Source organism: Oryzias latipes, chromosome 16 (genome assembly GCF_053564925.1).
Source record: "Oryzias latipes strain Hd-rR chromosome 16, Olatipes_Hd-rR_3.1".
NCBI classification, from domain to species: domain Eukaryota; kingdom Metazoa; phylum Chordata; class Actinopteri; order Beloniformes; family Adrianichthyidae; genus Oryzias; species Oryzias latipes.
In genome coordinates this window covers 35942194-35956902 of record NC_136252.1, presented here as the reverse complement: position 1 = coordinate 35956902, position 14709 = coordinate 35942194, and the positions used below count along the sequence as shown (strand labels likewise).

The following is a 14709-nucleotide window of genomic DNA, read 5'->3' as shown; positions in this document are numbered from 1 at the left end:
GAGGCTGAAGGAGGAGCAGAGACTAAAGGAGGAGCAGAGGCTGAAGGAGGAGCAGAGGCTGAAGGAGGAGCAGAGACTGAAGGAGGAGCAGAGGCTGAAGGAGGAGCAGAGGCTGATGGAGGAGCAGAGGCTGAAGGAGAAGCAGAGACTGAAGGAGGAGCAGAGGCTGAAAGAGGAGCAGAGGCTGAAGGAGGAGCAGAGGCTGATGGAGGAGCAGAGGCTGAAGGAGAAGCAGAGACTGAAGGAGGAGCAGAGGCTGAAGGAGAAGCAGAGGCTGAAGGAGGAGCAGAGGCTGAAGGAGGAGCAGAGACTGAAGGAGGAGAAGAGGCTGAAGGAGGAGCAGAGACTGAAGGAGGAGCAGAAGCTGAAGGAGGAGTAGAGGCTGATGGAGGAGCAGAGGCTGAAGGAGAAGCAGAGGCTGATGGAGGAGCAGAGGCTGAAGGAGAAACAGAGACTGAAGGAGGAACAGAGGCTGAAGGAGGCTGATGGAGGAGCAGAGGCTGAAGGAGGAGAAGAGGCTGAAGGAGGAGCAGAGGCTGAAGGAGAAGCAGAGGCTGAAGGAGGCTGAAGGAGGAGCAGAGGCTGAAGGAGAAGCAGAGGCTGAAGGAGGAGCAGAGGCTGATGGAGGAGCAGAGGCTGAAGGAGAAGCAGAGACTGAAGGAGGAGCAGAGGCTGAAGGAGGCTGAAGGAGGAGCAGAGGCTGAAGGAGAAGCAGAGGCTGAAGGAGGAGCAGAGGCTGAAGGAGGAGCAGAGGCTGAAGGAGAAGCAGAGACTGAAGGAGGAGCAGAGGCTGAAGGAGGATGAGGCAGAAGGAGGAGCAGAGACTGAAGGAGGAGCAGAGGCTGAAGGAGGAGAAGAGGCTGAAGGAGGAGAAGAGGCTGAAGGAGGAGCAGAGACTGAAGGAGGATAAGGCTGAAGGAGGAGCAGAGACTGAAGGAGGAGCAGAGGCTGAAGGAGGAGCAGAGACTGAAGGAGGAGCAGAGGCTGAAGGAGGAGCAGAGGCTGATAGAGGAGCAGAGGCTGAAGGAGGAGAAGAGGCTGAAGGAGGAGCAGAGACTGAAGGAGGATGAGGCTGAAGGAGGAGCAGAGACTAAAGGAGGAGCAGAGGCTGAAGGAGGAGCAGAGGCTGAAGGAGGAGCAGAGACTGAAGGAGGAGCAGAGGCTGAAGGAGGAGCAGAGGCTGATGGAGGAGCAGAGGCTGAAGGAGAAGCAGAGACTGAAGGAGGAGCAGAGGCTGAAAGAGGAGCAGAGGCTGAAGGAGGAGCAGAGGCTGATGGAGGAGCAGAGGCTGAAGGAGAAGCAGAGACTGAAGGAGGAGCAGAGGCTGAAGGAGAAGCAGAGGCTGAAGGAGGAGCAGAGGCTGAAGGAGGAGCAGAGACTGAAGGAGGAGAAGAGGCTGAAGGAGGAGCAGAGACTGAAGGAGGAGCAGAAGCTGAAGGAGGAGTAGAGGCTGATGGAGGAGCAGAGGCTGAAGGAGAAGCAGAGGCTGATGGAGGAGCAGAGGCTGAAGGAGAAACAGAGACTGAAGGAGGAACAGAGGCTGAAGGAGGCTGATGGAGGAGCAGAGGCTGAAGGAGGAGAAGAGGCTGAAGGAGGAGCAGAGGCTGAAGGAGAAGCAGAGGCTGAAGGAGGCTGAAGGAGGAGCAGAGGCTGAAGGAGAAGCAGAGGCTGAAGGAGGAGCAGAGGCTGATGGAGGAGCAGAGGCTGAAGGAGAAGCAGAGACTGAAGGAGGAGCAGAGGCTGAAGGAGGCTGAAGGAGGAGCAGAGGCTGAAGGAGAAGCAGAGGCTGAAGGAGGAGCAGAGGCTGAAGGAGGAGCAGAGGCTGAAGGAGAAGCAGAGACTGAAGGAGGAGCAGAGGCTGAAGGAGGATGAGGCAGAAGGAGGAGCAGAGACTGAAGGAGGAGCAGAGGCTGAAGGAGGAGAAGAGGCTGAAGGAGGAGCAGAGACTGAAGGAGGAGCAAAGGCTGAAGGAAAAGCAGAGGCTGAAGGAGGAGCAGAGGCTGAAGGAGGAGCAGAGACTGAAGGAGGATGAGGCTGAAGGAGGAGCAGAGACTGAAGGAAGAGCAGAGGCTGAAGGAGGAACAGAGGCTGAAGGAGGAGCAGAGGCTGATGGAGGAGCAGAGGCTGAAGGATGAACAGAGGCTGAAGGAGGAGCAGAGGCTGAAGGAAAAGCAGAGGCTGAAGGAGGAGCAGAGGCTGAAGGAGGAGCAGAGACTGAAGGAGGATGAGGCTGAAGGAGGAGCAGAGGCTGAAGGAGGAGCAGAGACTGAAGGAGAAGCAAAGACTGAAGGAGGAGCAGAGGCTGAAGGAGAAGCAGAGGCTGAAGGAGGCTGAAGGAGGAGCAGAGGCTGAAGGAGGCTGAAGGAGGAGCAGAGGCTGAAGGAGGAGCAGAGGCTGAAGGAGGAGCAGAGGCTGAAGGAGGCTGAAGGAGGAGCAGAGGCATAAGGAGAAGCAGAGGCTGAAGGAGGAGCAGAGGCTGAAGGAGGAGCAGAGGCTTAAGGAGAAGCAGAGACTGAACGAGGCTGAAGGAGGAACAGAGGCTGAAGGAGAAGCAGAGGCTGAAGGAGGAGCAGAGGCTGAAGGAGGAGCAGAGGCTGAAGGAGGAGCAGAGGCTGATGGAGGAGCAGAGGCTGAAAGAGAAGCAGAGACTGAAGGAGGCTGAAGGAGGAGCAGAGAATGAAGGAGGAGCAGAGGCTGAAGGAGAAGCAGAGACTGAAGGAGGAGCAGAGGCGGAAGGAGGAGCAGAGGCTGAAGGAGGAGCAGAGGCTGAAGGAGAAGCAGAGGCTGAACACGGCTGAAGGAGGAGCAGAGGCTGAAGGAGGAGCAGAGGCTGAAGGAGGAGCAGAGGCTGAAGCAGAAGCAGAGGCTGAAGGAGGCTGAAGGAGGAGCAGAGAATGAAGGAGGAGCAGAGGCTGAAGGAGAAGCAGAGACTGAAGGAGGAGCAGAGGCGGAAGGAGGAGCAGAGGCTGAAGGAGGAGCAGAGGCTGAAGGAGAAGCAGAGGCTGAACACGGCTGAAGGAGGAGCAGAGGCTGAAGGAGGAGCAGAGGCTGAAGGAGGAGCAGAGGCTGAAAGAGAAGCAGAGACTGAAGGAGGAGCAGAGGCTGAAGGAGGAGCAGAGGCTGAAGAAGGAGCAGAGGCTGAAGGAGGAGCAGAGGCTGAAGGAGGAGCAGAGGCTGAAGGAGGAGCAGAGGCTGAAGGAGGAGCAGAGGCTGATGGAAGAGCAGAGGCTGAAGGAGGAGCAGAGACTGAAGGAGGAGCAGAGGCTGAAGGAGGCTGAAGGAGGAGCAGAGGCTGAAGGAGGAGCAGAGGCTGAAGGAGAAGCAGAGACTGAAGGAGGAGCAGAGGCTGAAGGAGGAGCAGAGACTGAAGGAGAAGCAGAGACTGAAGGAGAAGCAGAGACTGAAGGAGGAGCAGAGGCTGAAGGAGGAGCAGAGGCTGAAGGAGGAGCAGAGGCTGAAGGAAGAGCAGAGGCTGAAGGAGGAGCAGAGGCTGAAGGAGGAGCAGAAGCTGAAGGAAGAGCAGAGGCTGAAAGAGGAGCAGAGGCTGAAGGAGGAGCAGAAGCTGAAGGAGAAGCAGAGACTGAAGGAGGAGCAGAGGCTGAAGGAGGCTGAAGGAGGAGCAGAGGCATAAGGAGAAGCAGAGGCTGAAGGAGGAGCAGAGGCTGAAGGAGCAGCAGAGGCTGAAGGAGGAGCAGAGGCTGATGGAGGAGCAGAAGCTGAAGGAGAAGCAGGGGCTGAAGGAGGCTGAAGGAGGAGCAGAGGCTGAAGGAGGAGCAGAGGCTGAAAGAGAAGCAGAGACTGAAGGAGGAGCAGAGGCTGAAGGAGGAGCAGAGGCTGAAGGAGGAGCAGAGGCTGAGGGAGAAGCAGAGACTGAAGGAGGAGCAGAGGCTGAAGGTGGAGCAGAGACTGAAGGAGAAGCAGAGACTGAAGGAGGAGCAGAGGCTGAAGGAGGAGCAGAGGCTGAAGGAGGAACAGACGCGGAAGGAGAAGCAGAGACTGAAGGAGGAGCAGAGACTGAAGGAGGAGCAGAGGCTGAAGGAGGAGCAGAGGCTGATGGAGGAGCAGAGGCTGAAGGAGAAGCAGAGACTGAAGGAGGAGCAGAGGCTGAAGGAGAAGCAGAGACTGAAGGAGGAGCAGAGGCTGAAGGAGGCTGAAGGAGGAGCAGAGGCTGAAGGAGAAGCAGAGGCTGAAGGAGGAGCAGAGGCTGAAGGAGAAGCAGAGACTGAAGGAGGAGCAGAGGCGGAAGGAGGAGCAGAGGCTGAAGGAGGAGCAGAGGCTGAAGGAGAAGCAGAGGCTGAAGGAGGCTGAAGGAGGAGCAGAGGCTGAAGGAGGAGCAGAGGCTGAAAGAGAAGCAGAGACTGAAGGAGGAGCAGAGGCTGAAGGAGGAGCAGAGGCTGAAGGAGAAGCAGAGACTGAAGGAGGAGCAGAGGCTGAAGGAGGAGCAGAGACTGAAGGAGAAGCAGAGACTGAAGGAGAAGCAGAGACTGAAGGAGGCTGAAGGAGGAGCAGAGGCTGAAGGAGAAGCAGAGACTGAAGGAGGAGCAGAGGCTGAAGGAGGAGCAGAGACTGAAGGAGAAGCAGAGACTGAAGGAGGAGCAGAGGCTGAAGGAAGCTGAAGGAGGCTGAAGGAGGAGCAGAGGCTGAAGGAGGAGCAGAGGCTGAAGGAGAAGCAGAGACTGAAGGAGAAGCAGAGACTGAAGGAAGAGCAGAGGCTGAAGGAGGCTGAAGGAGGAGCAGAGGCTGAAGGAGGAGCAGAGGCTGAAGGAGGAGCAGAGGCTGAAAGAGAAGCAGAGACTGAAGGAGGAGCAGAGGCTGAAGGAGGAGCAGAGACTGAAGGAGAAGCAGAGACTGAAGGAGGAGCAGAGGCTGAAGGAGGCTGAAGGAGGAGCAGAGGCTGAAGGAGGAGCAGAGGCTGAAGGAGAAGCAGAGACTGAAGGAGGAGCAGAGACTGAAGGAGGAGCAGAGGCTGAAGGAGGAGCAGAGACTGAAGGAGAAGCAGAGGCTGAAGGAGGAGCAGAGGCTGAAGGAGAAGCAGAGACTGAAGGAGAAGCAGAGACTGAAGGAGGAGCAGAGGCTGAAGGAGGCTGAAGGAGGAGCAGAGGCTGAAGGAGGAACAGACGCTGAAGGAGAAGCAGAGACTGAAGGAGGAGCAGAGACTGAAGGAGGAGCAGAGGCTGAAGGAGGAGCAGAGGCTGAAGGAGAAGCAGAGGCTGAAGGAGGAGCAGAGGCTGATGGAGGAGCAGAGGCTGATGGAGGAGCAGAGACTGATGGAGGAGCAGAGACTGAAGGAGGAACAGAGGCAGAAGGAGGAGCAGAGGCTGAAAGAGGAGCAGAGGCTGAAGGAGAAGCAGAGACTGAAGGAGGAGCAGAGGCTGAAGGAGGAGCAGAGGCTGATGGAGGAGCAGAGGCTGATGGAGGAGCAGAGACTGAAGGAGAAGCAGAGGCTGATGGAGGAGCAGAGACTGAAGGAGGAGCAGAAGCTGAAGGAGAAGCATAGACTGAAGGAGGCTGAAGGAGGAGCAGAGGCTGAAGGAGGAGCAGAGGCTGAAGGAGAAGCAGAGACTGAAGGAGGAGCAGAGGCTGAAGGAGGAGCAGAGGCTGATGGAGGAGCAGAGGCTGATGGAGGAGCAGAGACTGAAGGAGAAGCACAGGCTGATGGAGGAGCAGAGACTGAAGGAGGAGCAGAAGCTGAAGGAGAAGCATAGACTGAAGGAGGCTGAAGGAGGAGCAGAGGCTGAAGGAGGAGCAGCGGCTGAAGGAGGAGCAGAGGCTGAAGGAGGAGCAGAGGCTGAAGGAGAAGCAGAGACTGAAGGAGGAGCAGAGGCTGAAGGAGGAGCAGATGCTGAAGGAGGAGCAGAGGCTGAAGGACAAGCAGAGGCTGATGGAGGAGCAGAAGCTGAAGGAGAAGCATAGACTGAAGGAGGCTGAAGGAGGAGCAGAGGCTGAAGGAGGAGCAGAGGCTGAAGGAGGAGCAGAGGCTGAAGGAGGAGCAGAGGCTGAAGGAGGAGAAGAGGCTGAAGGAGGCTCCTGCTGACAGGAGCAGGTCAAAAGTCCTGCAGCATCTGTCTTTGGGTCTGCAGCTTCAGGTCCTCCATTCAGCCACCAGGGGGAGCTGCTGAGTTAAATCAGCCAATGAAACACCACCATGACAACAAAGTCTGAGGCACTGAAGAGCCCCAGCAACCTGAAAACTCCCCGAAGAGCATCTGTGTCCAGCTGGGGGGGACGCCACACCCCTGTCAGGTGGTACGACCCACTAGCACCCCTATTCGTGGAAGAACCACCAATCAGAGCCCAGCCCTAACCAAGAAAGAGACCCGGTTCTAGAGACAGATGGCCTGGTTCTGGAAGAAATGGGCCTGAAGGAAACAGAGCTGAGATTGTGCCTGTGTGTGTCAAACACACACAGGCACACACAGGAAGAACTTCCTCTCCGTTTCCCGCTGGTCTTCTTCTTCCAGGTCTGAAGAACGAGGTCCACAGTCTCTAGAACCAGGCCTCTTTCAGTCTCCCGGGTTTTGGATCAGCTTTTGGTCAGATTGACTACAGGGCCTGAGAACGTCCAGAACCAGAACCAGGACAAACACTTGATGAGACCAGAAGCCTCTGAGAACGGACAGAAGGTGCTGCTAGTATCAGATCCTGGAGAGTCTGAGTGAGAGGTGATGGTTCTGGTTCTGGTTCTCTGCTGAACCTTCACGGATGTCCGTCCTGGGGGGTTCGGTTTGGTTTAGCGGCCAGCTGTTGTATTTTAGATGATTTGATGTTTTGTAGAATCACTGATGTCCGTTCAGACCCGGTTCTGATATGGGGCTACAGAATGTAAGTGAACTGACGTATCAGAACCGCTAAAACCCAACCGGATCTAGCTCTGACCTTAGCTGCCCTGAGCGTGTAATGATTCATGAGGAGGAAGTTCTCCACAGCAAAACTGCGCAAACACTAGAGCGGCGTGTGCGCGCACGTGGACGCCGCTGCGGCGTGAGCTGCCAGCTCCTTGGGTTCCTGGTAAGAGACGCAGGACTTTCCAGGAAGCAGGCGTGTTTGTTTTGAGACAGAAACGGCAGAAAGACCAGTGGAGGTTAGGCTTTACAAGGCCGTCAATCATTGATCTAAATTCAGCGCTGACAGACTGTGGCTCCGCCCACTCGGCTCTGCTTGGCTGAGGATGAGGATGAGGAGGACAGCATCAGCCGCTCACAGATGAAGGAGCGTTCTGGACTGGAGGACCGACAAACAACAACGTCTTCAATGGTTCTGGACCTGTTCTGCCGACGACAGGCCTGACCTTTGGGTCTTGGAATAAACATAGTAGAACACGGTACCGTCGAGAGAGAACCCACAAGCGGACCAACAGAACCGAAAAGTAAACCAGAAACAGAGATAACGCAACAAACCAGGAACCAAGACTGAAAATGGAACCAAAAACAAAAGTAACAACAGAACCAGAACAGAACCCAAGACCAAAAAAAAACAACTGACAGTTTAATCGGAAACAAGACCAACAATGGAACTAACATCAGAACCAAAACCTGAAAAGAACCCATAACAGGATCAAAAGAAGATCACAAACAGAACCAACAGCAGGTTTCATTTGGGTCCATACAAACCAAAGATGAGCACAAAACCCAACTCCAGCTTTTCCTCAGAACCATCCTGTTAGGAAGAACTTCTGATGTTCCTCGCTCAGCAGAACCTGACCCACAGAACTCCACCAGAACCACACCGGAGACCCAAACGGATCACCAGTTTTTACCTAAACAACTTCAGCCTTCCTGAGGGAACAGGAAGTGCTTGGTTGGGGGGGGCGGCATCTACTCACAGAGGAAACATTTTTTCCTTTGGGGGGGTGGAAGAACCTGAAAGCCCTGAGTTCTTAGTGGGGGGGGGGACCTCAGGATTGGAGGGTCTCCTCTCCTAGAACGCACAGCAGCCTCAACCCCCCACCCCCCACCCCCCCTGAGTCCAGCCCTCCATTAAAACCCCTGCTGGTCTCTGGGGGGGGGACGGCCCAGAATGGCATCCATTAGTTAATGGAGCGGAAACGGCGGCAGGAAGCTGTAATCTGATCTCCTCTTCACGCCCCCCCCCCCCCAGCCCCGTCAGTCAGGACGATTATCTGGGATGAAATGTCATTACCCCCCCCCCCCTCTCTTCCTACACACCTTCCCTGCCAGTGCCCCCCCCCCCCCCCCTCACACACACACTCACACATACAGGGGATGACCTTAAATGTTCGTAGATCAGATCATATAACACCTTTTTTTTTGGGGGGGGGGGGGGGGGGGGGCATTCCTGAAGATGAGCCGCTTCAGTCCTGCATCCCTCCTCATCCTCATCTTCATCGTCTGCAGCAGCGCTCCACTTACTGCACAGTTTGTACCAACAGTTCCGGGGGGGTGGAGCCAGGAGGAATTCAGATATTGGCTCCGCCCCATTGCCCATTTTTGGCATGTTGTTGTTGAGGTGGGCGGAGGATCAAAGTGCTGCCGCGGCGCCGAGCTGACCTTTAGTCAGACTCCTCCCCCTCCTTTAGAGACGCGCCTGTCTCTGAGACACTCCCACGGAGACCCGTGCCACGCTGAGGAGGAGCCACGCGGAAAGGTCAGAGCGCCGCGGTACCGTCCGACCTGCTGCAGACGCTGAACCACAGCAGCTCTACCAACCTCAGTGGGAATCTGGGTCAGAACGGTTCTGTCCGTGCACTGACCATGGAAGGTTCGATTCCACATCTTTCCGGAGATGAGTTTTCCCGGCGGTCGGGCGCCAGGGACCAGCGCGGTCTCGTTCAAGGCGTGAGCGTAGAGCATGAGGCCGTCGTAGAAGCCCCCGGCTATGATGTTCATCTGGAAGACAGGAAGCAGCTTCAGAACCAGCAGAACCCAGAGGATCCGGGTCACCAAGCAGAACAGCAGACGGAGATCCGGTTCCTCCAGGTTCATGAATGTCTCAGTCTAAGCCGGACTCTGCAGCATCCATCCATCATCCATCCATCCATCCATCCATCATCCATCCATCCATCCATCATCCATCCATCCATCCATCATCCATCCATCCATCCATCATCCATCCATCCATCCATCCATCATCCATCCATCCATCCATCCATCATCCATCCATCCATCCATCCATCATCCATCCATCCATCCATCCATCCATCATCCATCCATCCATCATCCATCCATCCATCCATCATCCATCCATCCATCCATCATCCATCCATCCATCATCCATCCATCCATCCATCCATCCATCATCCATCCATCCATCCATTCATCCATCATCCATCCATCCATCCATCCATCCATCCATCCATCATCCATCCATCCATCATCCATCCATCCATCCATCCATCCATCCATCCAGCCATCATCCATCATCCATCCATCCATCCATTCATCCATCCATCATCCATCCATCATCCATCCATCCATCCATCCATCCATCCATCCATCATCCATCCATCATCCATCCATCCATCATCCATCATCCATCCATCCATCATCCATCCATCATCCATCCATCCATCCATCCATCCATCCATCCATCATCCATCCATCCATCCATCCAGCCATCATCCATCATCCATCCATCCATCCATCCAGCCATCATCCATCATCCATCCATCCATCCATCCAGCCATCATCCATCCATCCATCCATCCATCATCCATCCATCCATCCATCCATCCATCCATCATCCATCCATCATCCATCCATCCATCCATCCATCATCCATCCATCCATCCATCATCCATCATCCATCCATCCATCCATCCAGCCATCATCCATCATCCATCCATCCATCCATCCAGCCATCATCCATCATCCATCCATCCATCCATCCAGCCATCATCCATCATCCATCCATCCATCATCCATCCATCCATCCATCCATTCATCCATCATCCATCCATCATCCATCCATCCATCCATCCATCATCCATCCATCCATCCATCATCCATCCATCCATCCATCCTCTCATCCATCCATCATCCATCCATCCATCCAGCCATCATCCATCCATCCATCATCCATCCATCCATTCATCCATCATCCATCCATCCATCCATCATCCATCCATCCATCCATCCATCCATTCATCCATCATCCATCCATCCATCCATCCATTCGTCCATCCACCCATCATCCATCCATCCACCCATCATCCATCCATCCATCCATCCATCATCCATCCATCCATTCGTCCATCCACCCATCATCCATCCATCCATCCATCATCCATCCATCCATCCATCCATTCGTCCATCCACCCATCATCCATCCATCCATCCATCTATCATCCATCCATCCATCCATCCATCCATCCACCCATCATCCATCCATCCACCCATCATCCATCCATCCATCATCCATCCATCCATCATCCATCCATCCATCCATTTGTCCATCCACCCATCATCCATCCATTCGTCCATCCACCCATCATCCATCCATCATCCATCCATCCATCTATCATCCATCCATCCATCCATCCATTCGTCCATCCACCCATCATCCATCCATCCACCCATCATCCATCCATCCATCCATCCATCCATTCGTCCATCCACCCATCATCCATCCATCCACCCATCATCCATCCATCCACCCATCATCCATCCATCCACCCATCATCCATCCATCCATCCATCCATCCATTCGTCCATCCACCCATCATCCATCCATCCACCCATCATCCATCCATCCATCCATCCATTCGTCCATCCACCCATCATCCATCCATCATCCATCCATCCATTCGTCCATCCACCCATCATCCATCCATCCATCCATCCACCCATCATCCATCCATCCACCCATCATCCATCCATCATCCATCCATCCATCCATCCATCCATTCGTCCATCCACCCATCATCCATCCATCCACCCATCATCCATCCATCCATCCATCCATCCACCCATCATCCATCCATCCACCCATCATCCATCCATCCATCCATCCATCCATCCATCCATAATCCATCCATCCTCTCATCCATCCATCCACCCATCATCCATCCATCCATCCATCCACCCATCATCCATCCATCCACCCATCATCCATCCATCATCCATCCATCCATCCATCCATTCGTCCATCCACCCATCATCCATCCATCCACCATCCATCCATCCATCCATCCATCCACCCATCATCCATCCATCCATCCATCATCCATCCATCCATCCATCCATCCATCATCCATCCATCCATCCATCCATCCATAATCCATCCATCCTCTCATCCATCCATCATCCATGCTCATTCACAGTTTTATATCCTCCCGTCTCGATTAATGCAACTCCATCTTCACATGTTTAAGTAAAAAATCTCTAGAACGGCTCCAGGTTGTCCAGAACGCTGCTGCCAGGCTTTTAACCAAGTCATCCAAGTTCTCACACATCACCCCGTTGTCAATGCAGCTGAACTGGCTCCCCATCCACTACAGAGTGCATTTTAAAATCCTGGTCTTAACATACAGAGCTCTTAATGACCAAGCACCAGTCTACATAAAAGACCTGGTGCAGCCATACACTCCCAGCAGGTCACTGAGGTCATGTGACCAGGGTCTGCTGGCTGCGAAGAGAACCTGGTTAAAGACTAAAGGAGACAGAGCCTTTGCCGCAGTGGCCCCATCCCTCTGGAACTCTCTTCCTCTCAGCCTCAGATCTGTGGACTCAGTGTTTTCTTTTAAAAAGCAGCTAAAAACATATCTTTTTAAAATAGCTTTTTCTTAATTTCTTTGTGTGTTTTACTGTTGTTTTATCGTGTTGTACTGTGAAGCACTTTGTGATTTTTATCTGGAAAGGTGCTATACAAATAAAGTTTATTATTATTATTATTATCCATCCATCCATCCATCCATCATCCATCCATCATCCATCCATCCATCCATCATCTATCCATCCATCCTCTCATCCATCCTCTCATCCATCCATCCATCCATCCATCATCTATCCATCCATCCTCTCATCCATCCATCCATCCATCCATCATCCATCCATCCATCCTCTCATCCATCCATCCATCCATCCATCCATCCATCATCTATCCATCCATCCTCTCATCCATCCATCCATCCATCCATCATCCATCCATCCATCCTCTCATCCATCCATCCATCCATCCATCCATCATCTATCCATCCATCCTCTCATCCATCCATCCTCTCATCCATCCATCCATCCATCATCCATCCATCATCCATCCATCTATCCATCCATCCTCTCATCCATCCTCCCATCCATCCATCCATCATCCATCCTCTCATCCATCCATCCATCTATCCATCCATCCTCTCATCCATCCATCCATCATCTATCCATCCATCCTCTCATCCATCCATCCATCCATCCATCATCCATCCATCCATCTTCTCATCCATCCATCCATCCATCCATCCATCCATCATCTATCCATCCATCCTCTCATCCATCCACCCATCCATCCATCATCCATCCATCCATCCTCTCATCCATCCATCCATCCATCCATCATCTATCCATCCATCCTCTCATCCATCCATCCATCCTCTCATCCATCCATCCATCCATCCATCCATCATCTGTCCATCCATCCTCTCATCCATCCTCTCATCCATCCATCCATCCATCCATCCATCATCCATCCATCTATCCATCCATCCTCTCATCCATCCTCCCATCCATCCATCCATCCATCCATCCATCATCCATCCTCTCATCCATCCATCCATCTATCCATCCATCCTCTCATCCATCCATCCATCATCTGTCCATCCATCCTCTCATCCATCCATCCATCATCCATCCATCCATCAATCCATCTATCCATCCATCCTCTCATCCATCCATCATCTATCCATCCATCCTCTCATCCATCCTCTCATCCATCCATCCATCCATCCATCATCCATCCATCCATCCATCCTCTCATCCATCCATCCATCCATCCATCCATCATCCATCCATCCATCCATCCATCCATCAATCCTCTCATCCATCCATCCATCCATCCATCCTCTCATCCATCCATCCATCCTCCCATCCATCCATCCATCATCCATCCATCCATCCATCATCCATCCATCCATCCATCCATCATCCATCCATCATCCATCCTCTCATCCATCCATCATCCATCCATCCATCATCCATCCATCCATCATCCATCCATCCATCCATCCTCTCATCCATCCATCCATCATCCATCCATCCATCCGTCCTCTCACCATCCATCCATCCATCCATCCATCCATCTTCTCATCCATGCATCCATCCATCATCCATCCATCCATCCATCATCCATCCATCCATCATCCATCTATCCATCCTCTCATCCATCCATCCATCCTCTCATCCATCCTCCCATCCATCCATCCATCCTCTCATCCATCATCCATCCATCCTCTCATCCATCCTCTCATCCATCATCCATCCATCCATCCATCATCCATCTATCCATCCTCTCATCCATCCATCCATCCTCTCATCCATCCATCCATCCTCTCATCCATCCATCCATCCATCCATCATCCATCCATCCATCCATCCAACCATCCATCCTCTCATCCATCCATCCTCTTATCCATCCATCCATCCAACCATCCATCCTCTCATCCATCCATCCATCCAACCATCCATCCTCTCATCCATCCATCCATCCATCATCCATCCATCCTCTCATCCATCCATTCTCTCATCCATCCATCATCCATCCATCCAACCATCCATCCTCTCATCCATCCATCCTCTTATCCATCCATCCAACCATCCATCCATCCAACCATCCATCCTCTCATCCATCCATCCATCATCCATCCATCCATCCATCCATCCTCTCATCCATCCATCCATCCATCATCCATCCATCCATCCATCCTCTCATCCATCCATCCATCCATCCATCCATCCATCATCCATCCATCCATTCATCCTCTCATCCATCCATCATCCATCCATCATCCATCCATCCATCCTCTCATCCATCCATCCATCCTCTCATCCATCCATCCATCCATCCATCATCCATCCATCCTCTCATCCATCCTTCCATCCATCCATCCATCCATCCATCATCCATCCATCCATCCATCCATCATCCATCCATCCATCCATCCATCCTCTCATCCATCCTCTCATCCATCCATCCATCCATCCATCCATTCATCCTCTCATCCATCCATCCATCCATCCATCCATCATCCATCCATCCATCCATCCATCCATCCATCCATCCAACCATCCATCCTCTCATCCATCCATCCATCCATCATCCATCCATCCTCTCATCCATCCATTCTCTCATCCATCCATCATCCATCCATCCAACCATCCATCCTCTCATCCATCCATCCTCTTATCCATCCATCCAACCATCCATCCATCCAACCATCCATCCTCTCATCCATCCATCCATCATCCATCCATCCATCCATCCATCCTCTCATCCATCCATCCATCCATCATCCATCCATCCATCCATCCTCTCATCCATCCATCCATCCATCCATCCATCATCCATCCATCCATTCATCCTCTCATCCATCCATCATCCATCCATCATCCATCCATCCATCCTCTCATCCATCCATCCATCCTCTCATCCATCCATCCATCCATCCATCATCCATCCATCCTCTTATCCATCCTTCCATCCATCATCCATCCATCCATCCATCCATCCATCCTCTCATCCATCCATCCATCCATCCATCATCCATCC

The 14709-nt window shown here is 53.0% G+C and overlaps 1 protein-coding gene across 2 annotated transcripts in view; it reads right to left on the bottom strand.

The window, feature by feature from the left end:
• Positions 1-14709, bottom strand: part of olgc2 (membrane guanylyl cyclase) — a 69352-nt gene that overhangs the window by 40739 nt on the left and 13904 nt on the right. For both annotated transcript variants that reach the window (XM_023963808.2, NM_001105080.1), the window contains 1 exon segment: positions 8711-8846. In XM_023963808.2, the coding sequence (XP_023819576.1) occupies positions 8711-8846 (136 nt within the window).